General features: G+C 61.4%; 1 protein-coding gene across 7 annotated transcripts; it reads right to left on the bottom strand.

Annotated features, from left to right (window-relative positions):
- Positions 1-125: 125 nt before the first annotated feature.
- Positions 126-26,503, bottom strand: Plxnb2 (plexin B2). 7 transcript variants are annotated; one of them, XM_078052292.1, is made up of 38 exons: positions 26,347-26,503; positions 16,759-16,819; positions 16,430-16,482; positions 12,811-13,899; positions 12,379-12,561; positions 12,166-12,294; positions 11,499-11,599; positions 11,252-11,378; positions 10,917-11,070; positions 10,080-10,194; positions 9,748-9,856; positions 9,568-9,669; positions 9,218-9,310; positions 8,771-8,852; positions 8,538-8,698; positions 8,301-8,449; positions 8,058-8,166; positions 7,746-7,882; positions 7,417-7,587; positions 6,921-7,050; positions 6,584-6,811; positions 6,320-6,496; positions 6,082-6,221; positions 5,881-5,981; positions 5,563-5,792; positions 5,290-5,471; positions 4,947-5,013; positions 4,714-4,860; positions 4,075-4,231; positions 3,855-3,955; positions 3,680-3,764; positions 3,412-3,566; positions 3,171-3,331; positions 2,834-2,981; positions 1,785-1,849; positions 1,596-1,671; positions 1,058-1,132; positions 126-968 (listed from the first exon to the last, which is right to left on the bottom strand). In XM_078052292.1, exons 4-38 carry the CDS (start codon positions 13,885-13,887, stop codon positions 864-866), a joined length of 5,529 nt encoding a protein of 1,842 aa, XP_077908418.1. In that variant the 5' UTR covers positions 13,888-13,899; positions 16,430-16,482; positions 16,759-16,819; positions 26,347-26,503; the 3' UTR covers positions 126-863. The 7 variants fall into 7 exon arrangements, with proteins under 7 accessions (XP_077908418.1, XP_077908417.1, XP_077908420.1 ...); XM_078052291.1 differs by having other exon boundaries at positions 16,771-16,819; XM_078052294.1 differs by lacking the exon at positions 26,347-26,503 and adding an exon at positions 19,724-19,803 and having other exon boundaries at positions 16,771-16,819.
- Positions 26,504-27,379: the final 876 nt, after the last annotated feature.

The raw sequence follows: 27,379 nt of genomic DNA, 5'->3' as shown, positions 1-27,379 counted from the left end.
TGTCCAGCAGGGCAGCCCTCGGGCCCGAGGTGGCCCCTGTGCACAGGGAGAACCCGTGAGCAGTGCAGGCCCAGGGATGAGAGCAGTGAGAAGGGCAGTCCCAGGAGGAGCCCAGCAGACCAGCAGAGTGAGAAAGACAACTGTATTGGATTTACAATTAACAAGATTTACAAAAAGGGGTGGGTGGTCCTGGTGGAGCTGTTCCCCGACCCTCCAGATGTGGGTGGTCCTGCAGGGAGCCTGTCTGACAGGCCAAGACCGGGACCCCCAGTCTGCTGAGTCCCCTCTGGCCACCCGAGCCTCGACGTCTGACGTCCAGTTGACCTTTGAGGTGGGGCCCAGGGGCCCTTGAGTCCACCCGGAGTGCCTGTGCCCCATTGGGAAGGCCAGGTGAGGTCAGGGGGCATCGTACCGCTTTTTCTCCTCCTTCCATCTGGCTGACAGACAGACACGCAGTCCAAGAACTTGCCCTGGGGACTGTAGGCACTCAGATCCCACCGGAGGCCAAACCCAGGGCATCTGAGAAGGCTGCTGGTGCACTGGGAGGGAGGCCGGGGCCCGGCTGCCCCAGTGGCCAGGCAGCTTGGTAAGGCACGTTTGCGAACTGCTCCCCATGGAGAGCACCCGATGCTGGTGCGTGCAGGAGCTGGTGCTGGCCAGAGCGCCCAGCAGTATTGCTCAAGAGGTCGACACAGTATAGCAGGAGTGGGCCCGCCACCCTCCCCCCCCCCAGGTGCCGGGGTACATCCTCTGCTGGGGAGAGACAGAGTCAGCCACTGCTAGCTGGGCCTCATGACACAGGGCCACCCAGCACCAGGCATGGGCACCTTGCACTGTGCCCCGGCTGCACTGATGGTCTGAGGTCAGAGGTCGGTGACTTTGTTCTCAAGAGCAGCGGCGATTTGCTGCAGGCGGAAGGCCAGCTGCATTTTCTGGGCAGCAGGGTCTTCTTCCAGGGCATTGATGATCTGGGCAGGTGGGGAGAAGGGTGCTGGGATGAAGATCACAGTCTAGGGAGGAGTGTCCCATGTGTCCCACCCCAGGGACCAGACCCTACCTCGTCATAGTACTTCTGTGTGTACTGGTAGAGCTGGTGCAGTGCCACAAGGGTGTTCAGGGAGTCTGTGTGTGCCTGGGGATGAGAGTGTCACCTAGTAAGCCCCAGGGCAGGCAGACTGTGTGGCACCCCAGAGGGAGACAGGGAGGCCAGCCCATGAAACGTCAGACTGCGCTGTGGTGGCTGTGTGTGCATGTGAGTGCATGCACGCGCGTGCAAGCGCGCGCGCACACACACACACACACACACACACACACACACACACACACACACACGAGCAGCCTCTCCTCCAATGAGGAGCTCAGCCAGTCAGCCAGGCAGGCACAGCGGGTGGGGCAGGCTTCGCAGGCTCACTCTGCACATACCAGCAGCAATGCCCAGGGGTGAGGTGCTTACCCACTCCAGGGCAGTCACACCAGGTCCAAGCAGCCTGACCAGCAAGCCCTCCCTGTCCACCCTCTTGCCATAACCTCAGCCCTGGCTCAGCCTGGGGCAGCGAGAGGGTAGGCTCCACTCTGCCAGCCCTGTTACCGCTCACCCGGGAAATCTCTGCCAAGTGTGTGTTCATGTCCTGGTCGCTGACCTGTACCATCTGCCGGATCCCCTTGTAGTAACTGCAGGGAGGGTTGCAGGAGTCTGAGGCTGGGCCTCGCGGCCTCCCAGGGACCCACAGCAAGCCCACGCCCTCCTCCCGACCACAGGGGATCCAGGGCAAGGCAGCACTCACTCCTCCACCATCTTCTTGTAGGTGGAGATCTCCTTGGCATACAGCAGCTTGTTGCTGGGCGAGTCCTATGGGATGAAGCCCTGTCATACCCTCAGTGTCAGCCCTCCCCAGACTCCTGAAGCTTTCATTAAAAAAAAAAAAATCATTTTTGTGGCACATGCCTGTAATCCCAGCTACTTGGGAGGCTGAAGCAAGAAAACTGCAAGTTCAAGGCCATCTGAGGCAACTTACTGACACCCTGTCTTAAAATAAATCAAAAAGGGCCGGGTGTGATGGCGTACATCTGTAATCCCAGCAATGTGGGAGGCTGAAGCAGGAGGATCACAAGCTTTAAACTAGTCTCAGCAATTTAGCAAGACCCTGTCTCAAAATAAAAAATAAAAAGGGTTGAGGTGTGGCTCATTGGTTAAGCACCCCTGAGTTTAGTCCCCAGTACAAAAACAAAACAAAATGAAACCACAGAGGTCTGGGTGGTAGGCTGCTTGCCTAGCATGCAGAAGGTTCCATCCCCAATGCTACAAAAAAAGGGGTAAAAATAAATAAAACTGTATTTTTGTACTTTGTAGCAAAACTATTTCTGCTTATGCAAGGAGCGGGAGCTCCGGGCTGGGGAGTATGGCTCAGGTGGTAGAGAGCTTGCCTCCCATGCACAAGGCCCTGGGTTCAATCCCTAGGACCACAAAAAAAGGAGGGGGGCTAGAGAGAGGAGGCCCTCTAGGAAGAGAAGGGGGGGGAGATCCCAAGGAAGAGGAGAGTGAGGACCCCAGGAAGAGGACAGCGAGGGTCCCTGCAAGAAGGGAGCAGAACATCCCAGGGATCTTTTCAGAGGCAGCACCATGGTTCTGGCCACCTTCTTTCTGGCTTTGTCCTAAGCTGTGACCCCAAAATGTGCAAATCCACACCGGACTGCTTTTGGTACCTCCCAAACTCACTCCCATCTCAGTCACTCACCACGGTTCCCCAGGTCACCCTGCACGGACCCTGTCCAGCAGGTCCTCCCGGGGAGCTGAAGCAGCTCCTCCCCAACGCGACCCCCCCGCAACACTCACGCGGCTCAGCTTGTGCTCCGTGCGCGTGCAGGCGTCCATGAAGGTCTGCGCGATGACCGACAGGGAGGCGTCCACCACCTCGTGGACATGCACGTCAAAGATGAAGTGCGGGTTCTTGAGGATGTTCACCCAGAACCGGAGTGGTAAACTGGGGCACCAAGACAGGGAGTGAGAGGCTGCGAGGCACGGAGCGCGCGCAGGGCGGAGCGCGCAGGGCGGAGCGCGCAGGGCGGAGCGCGCAGGGCGGAGCGCGCAGGGCGGAGCGCGCAGGGCGGAGCGCGCAGGGCGGAGCGCGCAGGGCGGAGCGCGCAGGGCGGAGCGCGCGCTGCGGCCTCACCTGTTGGTCTTCCAGATGTGAATGGTGTCCTCATCCTTGATGTCATGCTTCTCTGCCTGCTCGTCCAGGAAGTCGAAGAAGTACTTGACGGCCGGTGGCACCGCGTGACCAGGGGCCAGCACGCTCTGGAAGAAGTTGTCCACGAACTGCTGCAGTGTTCCCTGGAGGGAGGGGCTCGGCGTGACCCTCGAGTGGCAGCGCTAGGGTGCATGTGCACATGCGCAACTTGCCCACCTCCCACCTTGACAGAGAGCAGCCGCGTCAGGTAGATCTCGGTGATGGCCTTGGTTCGCTCTTTCTCCTTCATGCTGCCTCGCTTGGACTTGCCCTCATCCACCTCGTCTGTCGGGCGCACAAGGTGCCACACCCGGTTCTCCTCCTCCAGGAGGGCATGGCCTGTAAGGAGTGGGGAGCTGAGGACTGACCCGTCCCCTGTGCACCTAGCAGCTCCCCAGGTGGCCACACAGGGAGGACATGGGACCTGGGGTGGGCAGGAGGCCCACACTCACGTTCCCCGGGTAGGTCTTGCTGGCTGTCCTCTGGCTGCTGGGAGACCCCCACCTTAGACAGGATGAGGGTGGCTCCATCGCGAACCTGAAGACAGAGTCCTGAGGGTGGGCCGCGAGTCCCTGGCACTGGGGACCCCAGCCCACCCCACTGCCTGGGCTCGCTGCCCAAACTCACGTTGTAGTGCATCAGGGTGTTGATGCGTTTCCACCGGCCATCCCGCTGGGAGGTCAGGTCCAGGTCAGACAAGATCTGGGCTGTAGACCCAGGGCGCCACTCTGTGGGGGGACATGGTCCAGCTGACTGCCTACCCCCAACTCAGAAGCCCCCAGCAAGGTCCCTTCTGGGGACACAGAGCAAGCCCAGGGCTTTGTGCCCTTGGCCCCATGGTGCTCACCCAGGACCACACTGTCCGGCTTGGGCCAGCAGGAGCAGGGCTGTGTGCGGTACACCTGGTCGATGATCTTCTCCTTGACCTGAGAGATGGTGTCGCAGTTGAGGACCTTGACTGGGACAGCATCCACCCCTTCATCCTGCACAATCACGCTCACCGTCTGCAGAGGGACGCAGGATAAAGAGAGGGTGGGGATGAGACCCTCTCACCACCTCTGCCTGGGGCACCTAGGAGGACTCGGCTTTGCCCTTCCCCTGGCTTAGCAGGCAGTCTGGGGTTAGCTCAGGGGCGGCCCACTCTCACCTTGCCACTCGACCTCACAGGAGTTCATGCACCCACTTACCATCCCATGTGCCCTGTTGTGGGCTGGGGTGCTGAAGCACCTGGCCTGGGGTCAGGACATGCCCACGCCACCAAACACAGTCCTCCTGAGCATGACATGCGTCGGCCACCTGGCACATGCCCAGCACAGACAATGTGCCACATGGATGCAGACCCAGGGAAGGCTGTGGTCTTGGTGCTGGCCTGGGAACCCCTGACCCGCCCTGGCCCTCGAGGCTCCTGTTGGCAGCAGGGTGGGGTCCATACTCCTTTGCCCAGCCTCCAAGGGTCCCCGCAGCCCGCTGGCCCCGGGCGGCTCACCAGGGGTGCATACTCCACGTCGTCCCCGAGCAGCCCGGTGTCATTGAGGGTGTACTTGGCCTTCTTCTGCACGGCGTCCACTGGCCCCTTTTCCACCTGATGTTTGATGGCCTTGAAGAGCTTATACAGGGGCTCACCAGCACTGTCCTGGAGTAAGATAGGTGGCTGTATGAGCAGGAGGGGCACCTAGAGGGGTGGCACCACTCCACTCCACTTCACTCCTGGGGACCCACCTTGAGGTACTGGTACAGGCAGATGGACATCCAGTTGGACAGCATCCTCTCCACCACTGTCTCAGACCTGAGGATGCAGAGTATGCTGGCACCCCCAAGGCCCAGATGGCTTTTCCAGCCCCGCCAACTCTCACACCAGCCTGGCCTCCCCATTCAGGCCCCGAGTCCCCGACAGCACAGGCCTGTGGGCAGCACAGGCCACCCAGCCACCATCCTCACTGCCCCGACCTGAGGCTGAGATAGGAGCAGCAGCATGAACACAGGGCAGCAAGGGGTTGAGGCTAGCTGTGTCTGTCCCCTGGGCCACCCTCCACGGCCCAGCCCCCCGCTCACACCCACATACCTGCGCAACATCAGCTTGGGGTTCTTGGCCACCACGTACTGCTCCATGAGCTCCAGGAAGAGCGTGCGCATGATGTCGGTGTAGTACTCCAGCTTCCCATGCAGTGCCACCGTCAGCAGGGATGCAAAGTAGACCTTGGCACGGGCGGAGAACTCACGCTGGCTCTCCAGGGTGTGGATGAACTGTGGGGCAGCCGTCAGAGCCCACTTGGCACCTCTGTCTGGCACCCGGTCCCACCCAGTCCTCCGTCCACCCTGGCCCAATCCTGCTCACGTTGATGAGGAAGGACTTGCTGTTGAGCAGGTTGGAGAACTGGTACAGGGCCTGCTCCACGACAGGCCGCCGCGACTCAGGGATGTCCAGCTTGCCCGTGATCATGACGTCCTTGTCGCCGTCCTTGGAGGGCAGGAAGAAGACGCGGTCGGTGTAGGTCTTGTAGTCCAGCGTGGGGATGCCCGCCTCATGCACGTCGTTCGTCTGGTCCTCCATTTCGATCATCAGGTCTGGGGGACAGGAGGGTGGCGTGAGGCAGGCCTGGCCACACAGCCCTTGGCCCTGCGTGCCGGCTGCCCACCCCGAGAGGCAGCGCACCTGTGAACTCCTTCTTGCAGCGGTCCCGCACACTCTCCTCCAGGCCCTCCAGCTGGGATTTGATCTTCTCGTACTCCCGCTCAGCCTGCTGGCTCTTCCTCCTGCAGGGCACAGAGGGTCCTCGGCCACTTAGGTGCCTGTGACCCCCTCCGGAGGCCGTGTGTGGAACATGGGGGTGCTACCGTCTGCCCGGGGGCTTACCAGTAGCAGTAGACAGACACGGCAATGACCACCACCATGGGCACAATGACCAGCGGCAGGATGAGGCTGAGTGGCACATCACTCACACGCGTGTCGTACTCCACCCGGCCCAGCACCCACTCGCGGGAGCCGAACTTCACCTGCGAGGGAGGCAGGCTCAGTGCGGGAAGGCGAGGCCTCCGTGGTCGCCCTGGACCAGCCCAGGGAGGCACCCTCTTGACCTCCCAGCCTCACGCACAATGAACTCGGGCAGGTTGTGTGTGGTGTCCCGCTTCTGCCGCCGCTTGGGCGGGGGCTGCACCTCTGGGGGCTCGCAGTACAGGTCCGTCTCAGTGAGGGTCTTCATGATGCAGCGCTCAGCACCCACAAAAGCCTCGGCCTCCTGCAGCGTCATCGCCTTGTTCAGATTGGTGCCCTGAGAGGGCAGCAGAGGTCAGCGTGGCCAAGAGGGAGCGCTCAACCCAGACCCTACCCCAGGGCCCCAGGGCTGTGCCATCGTCACCTGGGCATGGATGAGCTTGTTGACCTGCTTCTTGACGCCACCCGTGAAGTTCTCAAAGGTGGGGTCTGCCACATACTCGAAGGCACCGGCCTCGGTCCTGAGCAGGGCACGGTGCCCATCCATCTGTATCAGTGCTGTGAGGTTGTAGGCCTCCGGCTCCTCGGGGACAGCCGGGGACAAGAAGACGACTCTGGTGTCGTTGTAGAACACATACTCAGTGCCTGTGACCTGTAGAAAAGCGCCAGGCCATCAGGCCACGAGATGCAGACCTGCCCCTCACAGGCACATCCCCATTAGTCAACCCGGGCAATGAGCCCCTGACCACACCAGGACTGACCATCGTGGGCTGTAGGGGTCCAGCCTCCCGCCGACGCCGCCAGGACTGTAGGGGCTCAGCAATGACCACCATGGCAAACTTCTGGATGAGGCCGAAGCCCTGACCAGTGACAGTGATACTCCGGCCACCACTAGGGGACGGAGTGGTGCCTTCAGCAGGAGGCGCCTGGCAGCCGAGGCGGGTGCCCTGCAGGCTACCCCACCCCCTCCCATGTGTCCCCACCACAGGTCGGCATGCAGGGGAGGCATGCAGCCGTGTCACAGGCAGGGCAGGGGCACTCGGGGCCAGAGAGCACCGTGCCCGAGCTTGCCTAGGAGGAAGCCCATCTGGGTGCAGTGGGGTTTTCCAGAGGATCCTGCTGCCCAGCCCTGCCCCACCCTGCTCCGCCCTGCCGCATTCCTTTGAGCTAGGTCAGTAGAGGGCACCCAGGAGGTAGCTGGACACTATACTGGTGGGGGAAAGGAGGGGCACTGGCCAGTGTGGGGAAGGGCTGCACCTGACAAAGCTTCGAAGCGGCTCAAAGGCCCGCAGCACTGGGTTCTCCCGGAAGGTGAAGGAGACTCCAGGGCTGGACACGCGGGAGCCCCCGTAGGAGATCTCCAGGGCCACCTCTCCCAGAGTGGACTGGGGTCCTGTGACGCACTGCAGCTGTACCCCAAACTTGGTCCTGGTGTGGGAGGTGCCAGTCAGCGTCAGCCAGCCCTGGTCAGCACACTGGGCGGTTCCACTGCGCACTCCAGGGCAGACTCATGGTCATGGTGGGATACCCCTATCCTGTCCCCAGGGCCAGGGCCAACCAGACTGGGCAGCTGTGGCGACACCCACACTTCACAAGGGACGCCACTGAGGGTCACCCGCACGTCCTCCTTAGAGCCTGTGTCCAGGTGGGTGCCACTGATGGTCAGCGTGGTCCCGCCTGCTTGTGGCCCCTGCCTTGGTTCCACACTCAGGGGCTGGGGCTCCTGAAAGAGTGACAGGCGGGTGGGGTTAGTGCCGGGGCCTGGGGGACACAGCGCCCAGGCTTGGACCTCCACCACAGTGACTGTTGCTAGACTGCAGGACGGAGCCCGGGTTCAGCAGCCCCCAACCTTCCCAGCTAGGAAATGGAGTCCAGCACTCAGAGGCCCAGGTGCTTACTTGGTAGGTAAATTGGACACTGGGTGGTGAGTGGCCAAGCTTCCCGTTGACATCCACCTCAATGCCCCCGGTGGAGGACATCTCTGCAGCCTCGGTCACACACACGATCCTGGCGGAACAGAACCCACGGGCTCCTGCACACCTGTGAGTGCGTCCCACCTGCTCTGGGTCCCTCACAGTCCTCAGGTCTCCCCCTGCCCAGCCACGGGTCCTGGGGCCCCAGACGGAGGGCCACCCACTTACCGGGTGGACACAGAGTAACGTTCTGGCTCAAAGGCACAGTTCTGTCCAGCCACAGTGATCCTCTTGACATCATCTGCTTTGATGCCCAAATTGGACCCGAGGATGGTGACGCGGATGCCCCCACCCAGGGGACCGGTCTCAGGCTGGATCTGAAATTGGCAGAGCACAGTGACCTGGTGGCTCTGGCAGGCTGGGGATGTGAGGACAGGGCCCAGGCCAGGCTGGAACAAAACTCACCCTAGTGATCACTGGCGGCGGGCACTCAGACGTGGCATTGCTGCACAGAGCCCCGTACACACACCGGCTCTGCCCACCGCACCACACGCACCTGTAGGCAGGGTCAGCAGCCAGGCACAGGCTGCAGTCACTGCGGCCAAAGGAGCAGTTGTAGAGGGTCACTGTGGAGGAAAGTGCAGTGGTCAGCTGGACCTCCTGACTGCCCACTCCCACCCTCGCCTGGCCACACTCACCTTGGAGCTTGCTGTCAATGTTCTTGCCGTAGGACTTGACGTACAGGTGTAGGGACAGAGTCTCATTGGCATCGTGGGATAGCTGAGGGGACACATGGGAAGACACTGCACTTTCTGGCCCCATGGGTCACCAGGGTGATCATACCATAGCCACATGGTCCCCTCACTGCTGAGGCCAGAAGTAGGAGGACGTCAGACACAAAGTGCATGCGCGTGCGCGCGCACACACACACACACACACACACACACACACACACACACACAGTGTACTGGGTGTACCCGGGAGGGCAAAGGGATGTGTCCTCTGGTGACAAGGAGATGGCCACATGCTACGGGGGGTGGCGAGCCCCTGGCCAGGTCCAGGCCCCTCCCCTTACCATCCTGGAAGGAAGGCCTCCCAGGGACCCGCAGGTCGGGGAGCCGGGCCCACCTGTTCTAGAACCATACCTTTGGGGTCCGAAAGAAGAAGGTCCCCGGCTCCTGCACAGTCACTGGCTCCTCGAACTTGAGCAGGTCGCTGCCCACATACAGGGAGGACCCCTGCAGAGAGTCCAGTCAGGATGCTCTGGACCAGCCAGCCCATCTGCCCTGGCCTTCCTCCTGGGAACCCCCAAGCCTCAGTGCTCCTGGGACTGGTGACCAACCCTCTCCCAACAGGACCCACGGGGCCCCAGACGACTCAAGTCCCACCCATGTGGGCAGAAGCCTCTGAACATCCCTGTGATTACCAGGAGCCCTCGCTCCAGGGGGGACGCAAGCCCCCCTGACCCCCTCCTGCCTGGCCCAGGTCTCCCCACCTTGACTGTGTCCAGATTCTGGCCCTGGAAAATCACATCTGTCTCGTGGTTCATAGGGATGACCAGAGGGCTGGGGTTCAGGAACTGTGGGCAGTTGTCCTCCTACAAGAGAATAATGCTGGTCAGGTGCTGCCCAGCCACAGCCAAGCAGCCAGGCCCCCACAGCCCCAGGGCCCTCACCATGTGGGCGCGAATGATGCCCTCCTCGGGGTTGGGCGAGGCCTCCCGACACTCATGGTACCGTAGGTCCCACTGGCAGGTCCAGCGGTTGCTGGCGCAGGAAATGCACCTGCGGAGAGGGGCAGGAAGGCCGTGAGAGGCGTCCAGGTCTGGGGGAGGCGCTCTACGGGCAGAGGAAGGCCGTGAGAGGCGTCCAGGTCTGGGGGAGGCGCTCTACGGGCAGAGGAAGGCCGTGAGAGGCGTCCAGGTCTGGGGGAGGCGCTCTACGGGCAGCAGAAGGCCATGAGAGGCGTCCAGGTCTGGGGGAGGCGCTCTCGGGGCAGCAGACTCACGGCAGGTTTTCCACGAGCCTCATGGCCTCTCGGCAGTCGTAGAAGGGGTACTGGTGGGAGGTGAGGAAGACATCGTCTCGTCTGAAGAGGAGCTGGATGCTCACAGCCACATGGTCTGTAGACAGCGGGGGGGGGGGGGGGGGGGGGGGACACTGTGTCGGGGGAGGCCACAGACTGGAGGGGCTTAGGAGCAGGAGATGGGAAGGACCTGGAGTGAGGTCTCCCCTGTCAGAGCCAGGAACACAGGGCATAGCTGGGCCTTCCACCTGCCACCAGACCTCGGTCAGGTCAGCTCCCAGGCTGGAGCTCGCATTTCTCCCCTGGGCCTGGCTGCCCCCTCTCGCGGAGGGCAGTGGCTCCTGGGAGTCTGGGCAGGAGGGGTCTGCCAGGTCCCTACCCACGTCACTGCCCCCAAAACTCAAAGGACAGGGCACAGTGCCCTGCCTGGCCTACTGAGGAGTTCCCTTGCCTTTGGGGACAGAACTGCCTATCTCAGGCTGTACTGGGCTGGGAGTGGACAGGGTCACCTGCATAGACCTGGGTGCCTGGAACCTGGCCCAGGTGCTCTGGTAAGGGGAGCCTTCCTGGCTCCCCTTGCTCTGGGGAGAGACCAGGCTGGCGTGCTCCTGCTTAGGGTGGGGTCCACTGCAGACAGCACAGGTACCTGGGGCCACCTGCACCCCACCTCCCAGCACCATCCTACCCCAGGCTCTGGACTTGCACCCAGGAAGCCTGCCCAGCAGGGGCTCCTGTGAGCTCAATGATGGACGTGAGTGGACCAGAGCACACATGCACAGGGGAGGAGATCTGCTCCCAGGAGCTGTGGCGGGGCCTCACCCTGACCAGTTGGTGTGCTGGGGATGCTGCTTGGGGAGTTGCAGATGACGGCGTTGCCCTCCACACGGGCAGGGTGTGGTGGTGATTCACCAAAGAGACACAGCACTTCATCCTCCTCGGTCAGGGCTGGGAGAGGGCTGACGGTCAGCTGCACCTGAAGGGACAGTAGCTCACACCAGGGCCCTCACCCCCCAGCACTGGGTTCTGCCTGCCCATTCTCTGGCAGCTCCCAGGTGGGGCCTGGGTCTGCTCTGGGTACACAGGATCTCGCCCTACCCAGCCCCAAAGATTCCCCTGACTGTTCAACAGTTCTAGGCCCGTCCTCTGCTACGCACCTCCCCCTGCGCCCGGCGGCTCATGTTCTGCGGCTGGGCATCAGTGACGGTTACACAGGACTTGTTCCGGCTCCACAGCCAGTGGTTGGTCTCCTCAGCCCGCGGGCATTCAGCCCTTCTGGTGCATCTGTGAGGACAAGGGGTGGCTTCAGCCCTAGTACCCTCGGGCCCCCATGTAGGTCTTGTCCTGGCCAGGACAGGGCTGTCCCCAGCTCACAGCCCTCCAGGGCAAGGCCAAGGTGCTCACCGTCCCTCGACGACACACCAGCCACAGTAGGGGTCCTGGGAGTCACGGCACTGTGCGCAGGTTGGGTAGCTCAGACACTCCTGTACTGGGAGCCGGAAAACCTAGGGGTGGCAGGGCCATGGGGACACGGCTGTAGACACAGGGCCTTTCTCAGCCCCTGGGCTCCTGGGACTACCAACCTGTCCCCACCTTCACCTCTGGGCCTGGAAAACCCAGCTCGGACTCAGGCTGTAGGTGTTAGGAGCAGCTGCAGACTAGGCTCCAGATGACCCTGGCTGGTGGCCCTGTGGTCCAGGATCCAGATGGGACAGGTCTTGGCTACACTGCTTCCCTAAGCTCAGGTCCTCTGAACCTCCTCCCTCTGGGGGGCACCTGAGCATCTGGGGAACTCCCAGGGCTGGCGTAAGGGGCTCCTGTCTCCCTCCATACCTCACACACTGAACCAGGTCCCCTCTGCTAAGATGGGGTGGGGAAGGACCAGAGAGGAGCTGCAGGTGGGGCACAGGGCAGACGGCCATAGTGACAGGGATTGGATCAATGGTGTCTTGGGCTGCAGCACTGTCTGGGACACAACCTGGCGCCCTGTGTCTAAGAACCAGCAGAGGCACCCCAGGCCTGTCACAGTGGCCTGGGCCCCACAGCCTCCTGGAGCTGCACCTAGGCTGACCTTGTCCTGGGTCATGGCATATAGACTGGACAGATCTCCAGACAGCACCAGGTCCTGCTTGATCCTCTTGTTGATCTCCACGAGGATGGAGCTGTACTCCTCTGAGGTGCCATCAGGGGCCAGGTACACCTGGGCACGAGGGCAGCCGTGAGGGTCAGGCCCTGGCCCACAGACAGCCTGACAGAACCTTCCTTGCTGGGCCCAGGGCCTCACCTTGAGGATCCGGCCGTCAGAAGTGCCCAGGAAAGCAACAGTATGGCCATTCTCAGCGGTCACCGTCACAGCTGTCAGATTGAGGCCTCCACGCTGCAGCACAGCCGTGGCCGTGAGTCCATCACGGCTGCCCAGGGGATACGGCAGGTGCTCTGAACCACACAGGAAGCTCTTGCTGGCGCCCTGCAGACATAGTGTCATCAGTAGGCGTCGGCCCTCCTGCCCCTAAGGACCTTCTCCACTGGAGATCCAAGCTAACCTTCCGCCTGTGTCCTATGCTCACTCACCAGGGTGCTACACGGACACACGGAGATGCAGCACCCATAGGCACCGCGTCATGCCGACCTGAACCCCAGCTACAATGCACTGCACTCACACCCCTTCCAAGCAGGAGGGGATGTGGAAATCCCTGAAGGTACCAAAGAAACGCACCTGCAAGTGGCCCCCACACTGGATGTCGCCGTGGAAGGGCTTGTAGAAGGTGTCCCGGCTGGCCTCCCGGGTGCCAGTGTAGCAGGCGTCGCGGTTGACCTCCATCTTGTCATGGACTCCCTCCAGTGGGAATAGGCAGAGGCCCGCCCCAAGCCCCCCATTGCTCCGGCCGTCCCTACTGAAGACAGCGTAGAGGACCCTGCCGGTGGCACCTGTTGTGGCTACAGAGGCTGCCAGGCAGGCCCCGAAGGCAGGGCCCTGGGGGTCGCTGGGGTCCCTGCACTGCAGGTCCATCTCCACGTAGGAGTAGTAGGAGGGGTCATCTTTGCACATGCGTGCCAGGAGGGTGCGGTTTCGGGCTGGGTGCTTGTCCTGCTGGTTGAAGACAAAGAAGACATATAGGCCGTCCTCAAAGGCCGCCACAAACTGCTGTGTGTTGGTGGACAGGTAGCCAGCCTTGAAGGTGGTGTGGTCCGAGTAAGCTTCAAAGGCTTCCCTGCCCTCGGCCCGGTCCAGTAGGCGGGTGCTCACGATGATGCCATTGTCGTGGGGCCCGTTGCCTTTGCCCACAAACAGCACCCGTTCCCCATCAGGGCCTGTAGAGCTGACCAGTCCCACGGTGGCCACACTCTCGTCGTTGCTGGCCACAAAGGACTTCTCGCCGCTGCCGTCCTCGTAGAAGAGAAGCACGGAGATGTTGCTTAGGGCACGCAGGGCACAGATGCCCTTGAAGAGGCTGCCGCACTCCACCAGGCGCTTCCCGGGCAGGTCCAGCAGCAGCAGCTGGTTGGCATTGTCAGTGGGCACTGCCTCGTGGCACTGGCTGGCCTCGATGGGCGGTGTGCACTTCTTGTTGTCCAGGGCGGGGCCTGTGACGGCCTGCTGCTGGAGGTGCAGGTCCGCACTCAGCTGGAAGAGCATGTTCACTGCCCCCACGTATACCACACCTGAGGCCTCGTCCACCACCAGGTGGTTCAGCTCCATCTCGCTGCAGAAGACGTTCAGCTTGCGGGGCCGCAGGCCCACACTCGGGCCCACCAGCCCCAGGAAGGTCAGGGCCCACAGTGGCAGTGCCATCTCCCAGGGTCCCTATGGGGAGAGAGAAGGGTCAGAGAAGCCTCGGATCCTTCCCCCTCCTTCCTGCCCCCAATGACCAGAACAGAGGCCAGAGGGTTGGGGACTTGAAAGAGTGGGGGAACAGCCCCAGCAGAAGCTGAAGGAAATCATTTCCCAGCCTTCTCAGGAAACTCTGCCATAGTCTAACCTACAAGTGGGGCTAAGCCTGGCCACTGCACACAGGAGTCGGGTCCTGGACTCCACCTCCCAGCACTCAGCGTCCTGCAGGCTGGTCCCCAAAGCCATGTCCCCCAGAACATTCACACACATGCCTCTACCCCAGGAAACTACAGATGGTCACAGGGCATGGGCCCAGGCTGACTGACAGAGCCTGACACGTGAGCAGGTGGACCACAGCCCGCTCTCCACATGAGGCAGCTGAAAGTGAACTGGGCTGCCGTGCCTGTTCAGCTGCCCCACGCGCCCACCAGGCCTTCTGACCCAGCCTGGCCCACCTCCCTGGGTCCACCCAGGAAAGTTACTGATCTGCCTCTGACCATTGCACACCCGCCCTTAGGCACCACAGCCGGTGTCGGTCCTCAGGAGAGCAGGAAGGTGTCTGATCTGGTTATGGCCTGGAGGCCCCCGGTGCAACTGGGCGGGCTGGAATGCGGTGGTTTGTTCCCAAGGACCCTTCCTCTCTTCTATCAAGCCTTTGCTCAGGTCTCCAGGGTTAGGGCCAGGCCACAGGCAGCCCAGGCCATAACCTTCTGTTTCCATTCTGCATCTCTCTGTTCCAATTGGCCATAAGCCTTCTCAAACCTCCTGAGAAAGTGACCAAATGAAGAAGAAGCACCCCCCTACTGACAGAGCCCCCCCACCCCAGGATCACAGGGGTGGTGGGGAGAGAGCTGACCTTGGCCAGCCTCCCATCCCAGAAGAGGTCCCCTGGCCAGGCAGCTCCTGTCTCTCACAGAACCCTGACCCTGCACCCAGGGTCCCCAAACATCTATATAACCCAGAGGCCTCGAGAAATGGGGGTCACCAGCAGGCCACTTAAGATTCCCTGGAGGCCATCCAGAGGGGGGCCTGCCAGGCTGCTTGGAGATGGCAGGGAGGCTGAAAAGTGCCAGAGGACAGGCGCGGGTGCTCCACAGCAGCTGTGGAGGGAGCAGGGGGACCCAGGTGTCACCAAGATGGGAGTGGTCAGGGTGGAAAAGGTGCAGCTTAGTCAGGACCCCAGGGCAGGAAAAGGGTTCCAATCCAGGCAGGGCCCGGGTCTAGGGGCCTCTCTGGCCTGGCTGCTGGTCCGGAGAGAGAGGGGAAAGCAGGAGAGGACTGCCACAACGCCCCCAGGCCTCCATGGCCAGCCAGCACCTTGCTGTGCCAGGAAAGGCGCACAGCACTGGGCAGTACTCCTCAGCCCCAGAGGCCAGAGGCCAGAGGCTCAAGTGCTGGCTGCTCCTGCTCCCGGGCTGGGGCCAGGCCAGAGGCAGCCCAGCCTGGAATGAATGGAATGCTGGGGGGAGGCACAGTGAGCCACCCCACAGGGATGCAGCCTGGACCCTGCCAGTGCCAAGTGAGGGCTTCAACCTGGAGCTGACTCAGTGGGGGCCGCCAAGGGTCAGGAAAGTTCCTGCCCTGGCCCCACTCTGCCAGCACCCTGGGCACTGGTGGAGGGGTCCCTCCCTGACCTGCTGACTCACAAGAGCCCAGGGCAATAGAGGTGGCTCTTGCCCTCTGGTTAACGCCAACCTGGGCTGGCATACCTGGGGGGCCCAGTGAAGCCCAGTAGACCCTGATGCTGTAGCCCCAGCCCGGATACCCTGTGGCTGCCTGGCATACTGCCTGGAGGCCAGGATCTGCCCCAGCACCCCTGGAGACAGTGGGCGGAGCACAGCTCAAACCCCAGGCCTTATAGGGTGGTAGGAGGGGCTGGGATCACACTCCCCAGCTCTTCTACTTCCTGGACAAACAAGACCTCAGGCGACCTGTCCCATGGCCCAGGAGCAAAGGGCGCCCACCTGACCACTACAGAGCTGAGGCCACAGGCGGCGCCAGGCACAGCTGGCTGGCTTCCTGCTGCTGGTTCCTGGAATGAGGGGGTGGCAGCGGGCGCTTCCTGTTTTGAACTCAGTCTGGGACCCCCACTTACAGGGCTGGTGGGGACTTCCCCAGCGGCACCAGCCTTCTTCCCAGCTGAAGTCCAGAGGTGCACTTCCAAGAAGCCACTTAAATTCCAGGCTACTGTGGGCTGGGAAGTGTCTGGGCGGGCACCCCACCCCCAGCCCAGACTTTCAGGCCTATGTTCCCAGAACCCAATGCCCAGTCCCCCTGGGCAAGACATGAGCAAGACCTGGGGAACTCAGGGAAGCACTCCCTCCCAGGATCAACTGAGCCTAAACACTGCACCCCTGCCCTCTGAGCTCCTGTCTCTAGGTCCGACCATTGATCTATCCAACCAGGACAGGCTGTGGGAAGGGCTAGAGAGATGTGCCCAGACAGCATCAGGACACCTGGAGGGTTGGGTCCCAGCACTCTAGCCAGTCTGCACAGCACTCACCGAGGCTCAGGGGCTCCAGATCAGTCTCCACTCCAGGCAGGCATTGAGACTCTCTAGGAGGAAAGGAGAGAGTCACACTGGGAGGCTGGCTCACCCCAACCCATCTCTGCTCCCTATGGCGGGGGGAGGAAGAGACAGGACCTCATCCTGGCACCACCCCTCCCTCAGACACCTCTACATTCATTTGGTCTTTCCAGAACCTGGCTTGGCTGTGCCCTTTTCTCTGCTCACAGGCAGGGGCAGTGTCTTAGCCTTTTTAAACTAGGTATGTATTATTACTTTGATTACAACATCTATTTTCTGAAAAACATGCATATCCATGAACTCACATTTCTACTTACTAGCTGTGTAATCTTGGGCAAGTTACTTCTCTGTGCCTCATCTCCCCATCTGTGAAACGGAGAGAGTAACAGTGAGCTACTCCAGGAGTTTATAAGGTCTAAATGAATTCATTCATGAAAAGTCCCTGAGATGTCACACTGTAGCCCCTCGGAAACACCGGCTATTGTTTCCTCTCAGTCTGGATGTATAGCTACTTACTGTCTGTCGGGAGGCATGGCACAATACCTCGCAGTATGGCTGGCTTGCTGGAGGGAAAAACCAGTAACCACAGTATCCCACCAGAGACCAGAGGCGCCCTGGAAAACTGCGTGGCAAATGAAGGTGGTGGTCTGTGCTGACCCAGCAGAGCCCAGACCTGTCCTGGAGGGAAGGCTGTGGGACAGGGTTCCACCCACCTGTCTTCACCAGTGTGAAGTGCTGGGAAGATTTAGAAGCCCTTATCCAACTTGAAAACAGTGGGAAATCTTGGGGTAAGGGAGGAGGGGGCTAGGACAGCAAGTAACTTTGTCATTTTTTGGAAAAAACAATAAGACCATATTTAAACATGACTTGTCTAAATAAAAAGAGATACACCTGATAATCACCCAAGGTGATTCTTCCTCAGCCTCCCCCTGCCCCCACGCTTCCCCTCATGGCAGACCTCAAGCTCTCTACAGGGGTCTGTTACAGATAAGGTCAAGGGAGGCTGGCCTCTCCTGAGGGAATACTCTCAGAAGGGTCTGACCCAAGGAATACACTGACCAGGCAGGCCCACCACACAGCAGTCTCCCTAGGCCATGGATTCAGGATCCCTTCAGCCCTCTAGGGCACTGAGCCCTCTGGGGCCCTGGACAGCCAGACCCAGGCTTGCAACTCCCCCCTGCCACCCTGCCCCAAGCACCAGACTGCACCTTCTCTCAGGATGTCCTGCCCATAGCCCAAATGACCACTTTCCTAGGTGCTCCCAGGCCAGGCCAGCAGGCCAGAGCCCCCGCTCCAGGGCCTCGCCCAGGAGGCTGCGGTCCCACCCCAAGGGCCAGCTCTGCAGCCAGGACATGGGGCCCCACACAGCTCGACCGTTTTCCAGCTGGATTACGTGGACTACTTACAAAGCTGCTCTGGGTCTTAGTGTCCCCGTGTGTTTGCTGGGGCTAATAACAGCTTCCACCTCCAAGGGCTGCAAAACTCCTACCCATCCTTCAGAACCCCGAGATGCCCTCCCAGATGGGCCATCCTCTACGGTCTTCACTGAGGGGCCCTATGGGTGGGTGTAAAGCAAAGGGGAATGAGAGCACTCGGATCCCCTACTCCAGCCCCCAGAGCACCTTGGCCTCTCTGAAGCCCTTGCAGTGTGGGACCAGCTAGAGCCCCTGACTACGTACCTGGGATGCCATGGCTTTCTTCCCAGGTCCCTCTCTGTCCCCCAGGCCCCGCACACAGGCTAGCTCTATCCACCCCTAACCCCAGGGGAAGGAGAGCAAGAGGGACCTGAAGAAGAGCAGTCTCTTCAGATAGGCCCCAGGGCTGGGGCGATCTGTCCTGTCCCCCTCCCCAGTCCTGCTGGAGAGTGCTAGTTTGAGTACCCCAGGTTGCAGGACTCAGCCTACCCACAGGACTCTAGAGTGGGGTAGAGTGTGTGGGGAGATCTTTCCAAGTCAGCATCTTTTTTTTTTTCTTTTTAGTTGTAGATGGGCACAATACCTTTATTTTATTTTTATGTGGTGCTGAGGATCAAACCAGTGCCTCACATATGCTGAGCCAGCGCTCTGCCACTGAGCTACACAGCCCTGTCCCTGATGTTAGCATCTTCAAACAAACTTAAATTGAGCACCCCCCCCAGTACTGGGATTTATACCCAGGGGTGCTCTACCTCTGAGCCTGTACCCCCCCCCCCACCCTTATTTTTTTATTGTGAAACGGGATCTGGCAGAGCTGCCCGGGCTGTTCTGGAACTTGTGATCCTTCTGCCTGCGCTTCCCCATTAGTTGGGGTGACAGGCACACACAACAGTACCCCTGTCAGATTGAGCAATTTCTTAACACTAAAATAAAATCAGTGCGAAGCTGTCAAGCCCAGCAGGAGGAGGGCCCCTCTTGGCCAAACCAGCAGGCTGTGGGTTCAGGAAGGGAAGGCTCAGACACAGGCCTAAGTGCACAAAGGGCAGACTCCTCCCGCAGTCCAGGCTCAGACCCAGGTGGAGACAGGTACCACCCCCCAGGGCCTTAAGCCCTGTGGGGGAGGGCCTTAAGCCCTGTGGTGGACCAGAGGTTGGTGGACCAGTGACCTCAGGCCGGGCGCTGGGGGACCGCTAGGGGACCGGATGGGGGGCGCTAAGGGGGAGGCAGGTCCGGCCGCGCCGCCCCCCTCCCCCCTCCCCTCCCTCCCCCGCCGGCAGCTGGCTGCCGGGAGGCGTGACTCCGCTTCTGCAACGACAACGCAAATCTGCAATTAGCCGGAGCGTTAAACAAATCAGAAGAAACAAAACAGGCCGCCGAGCCGCCAAATCCGAGCCTCCGCTGTTTTCAAAACAAGCCCGAGGGGGGGGCCGGCGCGGGGTCTGCGAGGAGCCCGCAGCTGGTCCCGGAGGATCAGCCCCAGGGAAGGCACAGGACACCCGCCGGCGACCCGGTCAGAGTGCGGCCGTCCCAGACGGCCCCAGGTGGCAGGGCCGCTCCCCCGGCGCCGCCGGCGCCGCCAGACTCTCCGAGGACCGCGGCAGGTTACCTGGGCAGGTTACCTGGGAACCACGCAGAGGTGGCCCCGCCCGCGCCCTCCGGGGGGACCCCGCACCTCAGGGCCCACCTGGGAACACACGTGGACCCCTGCTCTCGGCGTGAGCTTCATCAGGCCCGGGGACCCCACGGAGCCATAGACACGACAGCGATGGAAACGGTTACGTGGCCCCGCTAGACGTCCCATGGGGCGCTTACCTGGCGTCAGGCACAGCTGAGCGCAGAACCGGCTAGTACCTACCCAAGTCCGCCCCGGCCTGAGAAGGGGCCCCGCAGTGGACGGTTCCGCCCCTGCTGGTGGCTCCGCCCCTGCCCAGGGTTGATCCCGGGGCTCCTTCCCCAACTCAGCTGTCAGCTAGCCACGCAGGACACCACTCCCAGCAGCCTCCTGTAGGACCCCGAACCTGGGGTTGGCGTCGTGTGACCGTCTCCCCAGGTGAAGACCTCCCCAGGTGAAGACCGAACTCTTCCGGGCAACCTGACCGAGGAGCGGGGTGGGGCTCCAGGGACAGACTGACGTCCTAGCCTGAGTCTTGCGTCAGCGACCAGAGCCTCCCACAGGACTCAGGGCAAGGTCCCCTCCCAGGTGGAGGGTGCCTACCTCTTTCCCACCAGACCAGGCTATTGGTTCTCGCTTCCACCTACCTCCACAAGTCTGGGCTACATGTCCAGCTAGAAAAGGCACACCTGGCTTCCTCAAAAGGCTTTCCTTCGGGGTGAGTCAGCCTGAGTTCCAGCTTGTCCACTTTCCATGCTCCCTACCCTGGGATGCATCCAGGCCAACTCAATCTCTGTCTGAGGCCTAAGGTCATCTAGTGCCCACGGTTCACCTGGAAAAACCCCAAGATGCCTGCCCTAGTCCCTCCTTCCATGCCAAACTGCAGCCTCTGAACACTGTGGGGGTCCTTAGACATGGTCTTCAAGCTACCAGCCATTGAGCTCCCCACCCCCACCACTTCTGAAACAATGGTGTGTGGCCTCCTCAGCCTCCTTTCCTCCCCCTGGGCCACAACCCACCTGCTACACCAGAAGGGCAGGTCCTCTCAGGCCCTGGGAGCAAAAGGTGGCCCCTTGCCCCTATATACCAGGCCTGCAGAACCACTTCCTTCCCGCTAACAGCCACTTTTTGTGCTCCAGCTACCACACCTTTCTCCCCACTTGTGTCCCTACCACACCGCAGACCTTCAAACTTAGCTCCCCACAGCATTTCACCCTTCATCAACTTGTGCTCCCAGAGGACCCCAAACTCAGCCAGCTCAGAGGACACAATGGGTCCTGTCACTCAAGCCAGCGAAAAGCTGGCTAGCTGGCTCAGCAAATCAAGAGTGCAGATAGCAGTCTGGCCACAGAAGGGCTCTTTTGGGACCCAGAGGACCCTGAGCTGCTGGCTGTTTGCCTTCCTACCCCTCTTGTGTGCCCCCACCTCATCTCCCCTTTCCCAGGCTCACCCCCAGCGGTGGGTGGTGAGAGATTAGGTCCTGGCTGGATAATCATGCAGGATGCAGCTGGCCCAGAACCAGCTCTGCCTAGAGCCCCCCTCCAGGGACATGGTGAGCAGGAGGTGGGGAAATATGGGGGTGGACGGGTGAGGGCCCCAGTGAGCGGGAGGAACCAGCAAGGCCTGTAATCTCCCTGTCAGCCTGTCAGCAGAGCGCCTCAGCGGTCACCCCAGCCCCGCCTCCCCATCACAGCAGAACCCTACAATTAGCTTGGGGCACCTCGCCAAACCTGGGTGCCAGCTACCACTCACATGTGACCACACATGTGCAGGCACACATGTCTGGCTGATGGAAGCACCTTGCCAAAAGGGGTCTTGCATCAGTACCCAGATTTGTCCCCAGGAAAAGAAGCTGGAGGGAGACACCCACACCCAGTACTTGGGATCTCCCCAGGTCCCAGCACAGTCAGTCCAGGGCTGTGAGGCTCTCAGAGGTGGACAGGTAGGAGCTGGCCTCCAGGGAGGGGCTGTGTGGGAAAGGTGGGCAGGCCATGTCAGCCAAGGGAATGGGCTACCTGATGAGTCTTCTGTCCAGCCTGAGCTAGGGGGCTGGCAGGCACGGTGCTACTAGGAGTGCTGGGCAGGACTGGAATCCAGCCTGGGGCTGAACCAGTGAGAACAGAACTGGGATTTCCCAGGGGAGAGATGCCCAGCTCAGAGTGGGAGCCTGGCCTCCCTGCAACACACCCAGGGAGGAGCCCCCATTTCTCTCTTGGAGGGCGGGCCCCCCTGCTCAGTTCAGCAAGGGGCTTGGACACAGGAGGGTCTGGCTAGGGGCCATGGACCTCAGGTCTAGATGTTGAACCCAGGGAGGCAAGGAGTGGTTCCACAGGACACACTACTGGACAAGCGGCCACCTGGGTCTCCCCACATTTTCTCCCATCCTGACATCCTCTTCTGGGTCCTAAGGATACTCAGGGTGGTCCTCAAAATCAGGCCTGTTGCCAAGGTGGAGGTAGGGAAGCCCATCTGGAGGATTATCTCTGAGGCTACAAGGGAGGGGTGGGTCATGCTGGAGCCCCTCCTACCACCACTTTATTTCTGCCAGCTTGCTCAGCTCAACTTAAAATAGCTTCTCCCACTTGCTTGACTGACAGAAGAAATGGTCCCAGTGTCAAGTGGGTGAGGTCACTGGACAGGAGGCAGGCCCAACCAGGGTTCCTCTTCTCTCCTTGCCTCAGGGCAGTTGCTATCTTCCAGGCAAAGAACACACAGATGGGCTCAATGTGTCCTGGACCCTCACTCTCCTCCAGAGCAGGCCCTAGCTCTGAAAACACTAGGCCTCCTATTGGTTCTGCAACCTCCCTTCCAGTCTAGGTCCCTGCAAGGCTCAGGTTATTTCCAAGCCCCAACTTCCTGTCAAGCTGTGCCCTCTGTAACACACACTGCAAACTCTCCATTCCTCCAAGGCAGATCACACTGGTGGGCTGGCATTGTCCTCAGAGCCCAGCCTAGGTGCTGGGAAGGGCCCAGGAGAACACGTGCAGAACAGCACACCCTCTTACCTGCTGCCTTAGTTTCAGCACCCTGCTGGGGCTGAGAAGCCTTTACAGTTGTCTATCCCCCAGATATATCCCCACAACTGGCACCAATGAGACAGGTAGGCCCATACAGCCCCACACAGGTGGCATGATGGCTCAGGGGCCAGAGGCAGAACAGAAAACTACCTGGTAAGAGAGACCCCACCCCGCCCAGGGCCAGCTGGCTGGAGCCATTCCCGCCAGGGAGCAGATGCCCCTGAAAGGCAGACAAGGCTTTTTCCTCCTCCTTCCTCTTGCTGAGGAGAATGCCCAGCTGGGGCAGCCTCAGGCACAGAGATCTGAGCTGGTCCTACATGAGGACTGCTGGTCAGCTGTACCAGAGGGGCCAGGCACTTGGGACCCAGATGCGATGGGAGAACTTGGGTTAGAACCACGGCTACACCACAGAGCCTGCCTTTCTCTGCTCAAGGCCCTGAGCCAGGTCTCAGCTGGCACTAAAATGGGGAACTGCCAGGGTTTCAGAACCCCAGGGATCTCAGAGGCTGAGGAGGAAAGGATGTGGGCACTCAGCCCAGCCCTGCCCCAGGAGCCCTGAACCCAGGCCAGGGTGAACCCCTCCTAGGTCTAGCCCATGGGATGCCCCCCAGGGAGGCTACCAGCCATAGGAGGGCCTGGGGGTGTGTGTGTGAAGGGGGCTAGGCAGCAGAGGCAGGACCAGAGAACCACAAAGGACAGGAAACAAACCCCCAGCTCCAGGTCTGGACCAGTGCAAGACCTCCCCAGTGACACTCTTCATCAAGGGTACTGCAGGCCTGTAGTATCCGGTAAGCAGCCTGCTACACCATTCCTGGCCACACAGACTCCACTGGGACCTGAATCCCACCGCAGAGCAGAGTCACAAAGGCTTCCCAGAGTGGGTGATAGTGTTGGGGGTTGGACAGGCAAGGCCTAGGCTGGCCCTTCAAATGCTCTCACCCAGACAAAGCAGAAGGGCCAGGCAGGGATTGGCCTGGGGCCCCGACTGTCGCTTGGGGAACCCACCATTGTAGGGTTCTTGGTGGAACCCACCCCACCCCAAGGCATAGGAAGTATGAGCCTGAGTCACAGGGTGTAAAATCCCAAAGGGGAAGAAGGCAGAGGAACTCTATGTGACTTGGAAAGGCTAAGTAAGCTAGGAGTCCCCACCTCCAAGCTGCCCACCCAACTGTGGCCCCCAACTCAATCACAGGCACTGCCCTGCCCTTCCCAGCCCATAATTAGTCAGAGCCCAGCCCTATCCCAGAGGCAGCCCCACCCTTAACGTAAACAGCCCTTACTCTCTGAGAGCCTCCACCCCATCCAATCACCTACTCCAAGAACCTGAATCTACCTCAAGGAAAGGAGGTCAGGCTGGGGGGCCACCTGGGCCCTTCCACAGGTGGACTGAGCCCTCGCTGACCAGTTCATTCCTCCAGGCAGACTGGGCACAGGAAACCTTCAACAGGGAAGACTACTCCCCACACCTGCATGGCAAGGCAGGAGGCAGGCTGCAGCAGGAGGGACTGGGGAGTGGCACAGCCCTCCAGGCCACGTGGTCCTGCCTATCTCAGAGGAGGGGTGATGTCAAGGGAGGGTGCTGGAAGCTCTTTCCTCCTGTGTCCCCTGTCCGTGCCTAGCATTCAGAGGGCCATCAGCACTAACCCTCAGTTTGTGGGTACCAGGTAGAGGATGAGGCATGGTAATGTGCCCAGAATGGCTGATGTCCTGGTGGTGACGGAGTGTGTGCCATATGGACCCCTCCCCAGGCTGCCAGCCCACCCAGTGCCTTCCAATTCAGTCTCTTCTGCTCCACTTGCCTGGGCCAAGGCCAAGCCTCTGGGCTTCCTGCCTTGGGCCTCGGTGCCCACTCTGTCTCCCCAGCGTGGCTGCTGGGCACACAGCCTCCTAGGGAGCACAGCAGCCTCCAGTCCCAGGCAGCCACCCCAGCATCTCTGGCCCCAGTCTCCCACCTGTGAGAGGTCCTGAGGAGCACCACAGTCTCCTGGTGGGGGTGGGGGGTGCTAGGTGAGGGCGGGGCTGCCCCTCAATGGTGGGGAGAGGATGTGAGGTTCAGCTGGCAGGAGACCCCAGGGATTTGCCTACCAGCCTGATGGACCCTCCTGCTGGGGCCCTCTGACCTGTCGGAGGGGTGTGTGGGTTATGGGATGAAGGAGGTCCCCCAGCTGTGCCCAGAATGCTTCCTCCCCCAGGGCCTCCTTCAGGGGGCCTGAGCCCACTGCAGAGCAGGCTAGGGTTGACCTTGGGGCCTTCTCAAACTCAAAGGTGACACATCCCCTCCCTGACCGGTCTGAGCAGCCTCCTCAGGAGGTGGTGGAGCTGCCTGGACTTGCCAGTCCCTCCCTCTTGGGGCTCTCAACCCACGGCCCGGAAGTGGATCCCTCTCTCACGGCTGCCTCCCACTTTGAGTGGCTGGACACGGCTGGATAATCCAAAATAATTCCTTCTTGGCAGGCGGCCGGCGGGGGAGGGGGGACTCACATTCCAAACCCTGTTTTTCTCAGTGACTTCCCTCTGCTCTTGGGGCTAGGAGCCCCTGGCCAGACATCAGGCCTCCCTGACCTTGTGTTGGAGTTGGAGAGGTCGGGGGTGGCTCAGAACTGCCAGCCCACCTGCTTGTTCCTCAGTCTGGTCTAGTAATTTCTGTGCAACTTGCTAGAGCTGACCCCCACCTCCCTGGGAATCTTCTCTTCTGGACCAGGGAAGGAGGACTCCTCTCACCACAGTCTGCCTTTCCAGTTGGTTCTCCCTAGGTGCCAGGGTACTATCTGGGGGTGCGGTCAGCTGAGAGCCCCCATCTCTGAGCAGCCCCAATCTTCCACTCCTACAGTAGGTTGTGTGTGTTTGTGTGTGGGGGGGAATTTCTGAAGAGGCTCAGCTTTAAAGCCCTCAGCACACCGGCTGGGCTGAAGTTGGAAATCAAAAGAGACTTCCCCAGGGCAAGTGAGAGCCCAGAGAACCCCCCTGGCCCCATAAGTTCCATCAGCTTGGGGCCTAGCCTCATCCTCAGTCCCCAGTCCTGCCACTACCATGGTGGCCACAGACAGACAGAACCCTTCCTTCCTTCTCCCAGGAGCTGGAAGAGGAGCCAAGTGACGTGGCAGGAAGCTCCAGATAAAGGACACAGGACCCCCCAAATTTGCCAAACAGCCTGACCACGAAGGAGGGGGGGACGGCCCATCCATAAGGGTCCCCTTCAGGAGAAGGGCCTGAGTGCTGAACACCCTCCCCAAGTTCTAAGACTTCTTGGGTCCACCCAAACACCACGCCAGGAGGGGCGGAGGAGACCCTGCTAGGAGGCGTGGGGCCTCGCGAAGGGCTGGATGTTGGTTCCTCCGCCACGGGTCCCCTCCACCCTGGAACCTTGTCCCTGGGGGCTGGAGGCCTTGCAGAGGCCTGCCCGTGGGTCCAGCTCCCGAGGAAAGCCCGCAGAGCCAGGTGTCTGCGCAGGCTTAGCGGGGGCTGGGGCGGCGGAGCTTTCGCACTACAGACTCGACCTGCCGGCCTCCGGTGCCAGGATCTCGGCGACTAGCGGGGCCTGGGCGGAGAGGGAGGGTCGGGAACTAGCTCGGGTCAGACGCAGCTCCAGAGACTGCGGAGCCCCCGCCGGGCCAGGCCAGTCTCCCAACGCCCGTCGCCGCAGGCCTCGTCCGCCGCCCGGAGGCGCGTGGGGCGGGGCAGCCGGCCCCGGCCCGACCGGCCGCGGCGCAGGCCCGCGGCGCCCTCCTCTGAGCGGCGGTGCCTCGGATCCCCGAGCCCGGGCGCGGCAGGCCACAGCAGGGCAGCGCGGACGCGAAGCCCCGGCCCCAGTGCTACGCCCCACACAGGCCCTGTCCCCAAGCGCGGTACCTGCACGTCCGCCGACGAGGCTCGATGGCGCCCGGGCCGCGCTCGGCGCAGCGCTCCGGACCGCGCGGCTGCCATGGAGACGGGCCTTTGTGTGGCCGAGGAGGGGCCGGAGCGCGCGGGAGCCGCGGGCCCCGCCCCCGCCGGGGAGAAGAGAGGGAGGACCGGGAGAGGGGGAGGGGTGGGGGAGGGACGGGGCGGTTGGTGGGAGGGGAGGGGAGGGGAGGGCACGGCGGGGCGGGGCTGGCCGGCTCTCCCCCCGTGCGCCCCCGGTGCGCCCCCCCACCTCCGGGCCCAGCGGCTACTCGCGCAGGACGAGTTTGCGTGGGGTTTGCGCCGGGCAGCACCCTGCCTGCCCTGCCGCTGTCCCAGGACTGCTGGCTCCCGTACAGTCTAGGGCCAGGGCACCGTCTCCCGAACGCCCAGGTCCACTGGTGGTAAGCCTTTGGCTTAGCACTAAGGGGGTACCCCGTGCATGCCAGAGGTCCCCAAGCGTTCTGAGATGAGCAGGCAGCAGCAGCCCCATCCCCAAAAGGGAACAGGCCGGTTCCATCCTGCCGTTTTGGGTGAGGGCTGCCTGACCTTGACCCTGTACCGGGACCCACAGCAGCCCAACCTCCTAGGGAGAGAGGGCACTTGGGACCAAGTCTCAAAACTCACTCAGGGCCCTTCATCTGCCTCTTTTCCAGGACAGTAAGAGGGACAGAAACTCTTCCTGAGGGTCCCATTTTAGGGATGGAGCTGGCCCCAGTTCCAGCCTCTTGAGCGCCCCATGCCCTAGTCCCGATGCTCCCGGGATTCGGACCCTCCAGTTGCAGATAGGATTTGGGGCCTAAACCTACTCTGGCTCCGCTCTGTGATATCCTTTCTCTGAGGACTTCTCAACCTTGCAGATGATTTACTTCCTCTTCTCTCTTCCTCAGGCATCTCCTCCTCCAGTGCTCCCCCACCCTGGCACCTGCCCCAATACTCAGCCTCCCCCAGCTAGATAAAACCATTGCAGATCTGATTGGGAACCTGTCAATCATTAGTTCTT

Source organism: Ictidomys tridecemlineatus, chromosome 6 (assembly GCF_052094955.1).
Source record: "Ictidomys tridecemlineatus isolate mIctTri1 chromosome 6, mIctTri1.hap1, whole genome shotgun sequence".
In the NCBI taxonomy this organism is placed as follows: domain Eukaryota; kingdom Metazoa; phylum Chordata; class Mammalia; order Rodentia; family Sciuridae; genus Ictidomys; species Ictidomys tridecemlineatus.
Note: the sequence above shows the minus strand (reverse complement) of the source record. Positions and strands in the feature narration are given on the sequence as shown.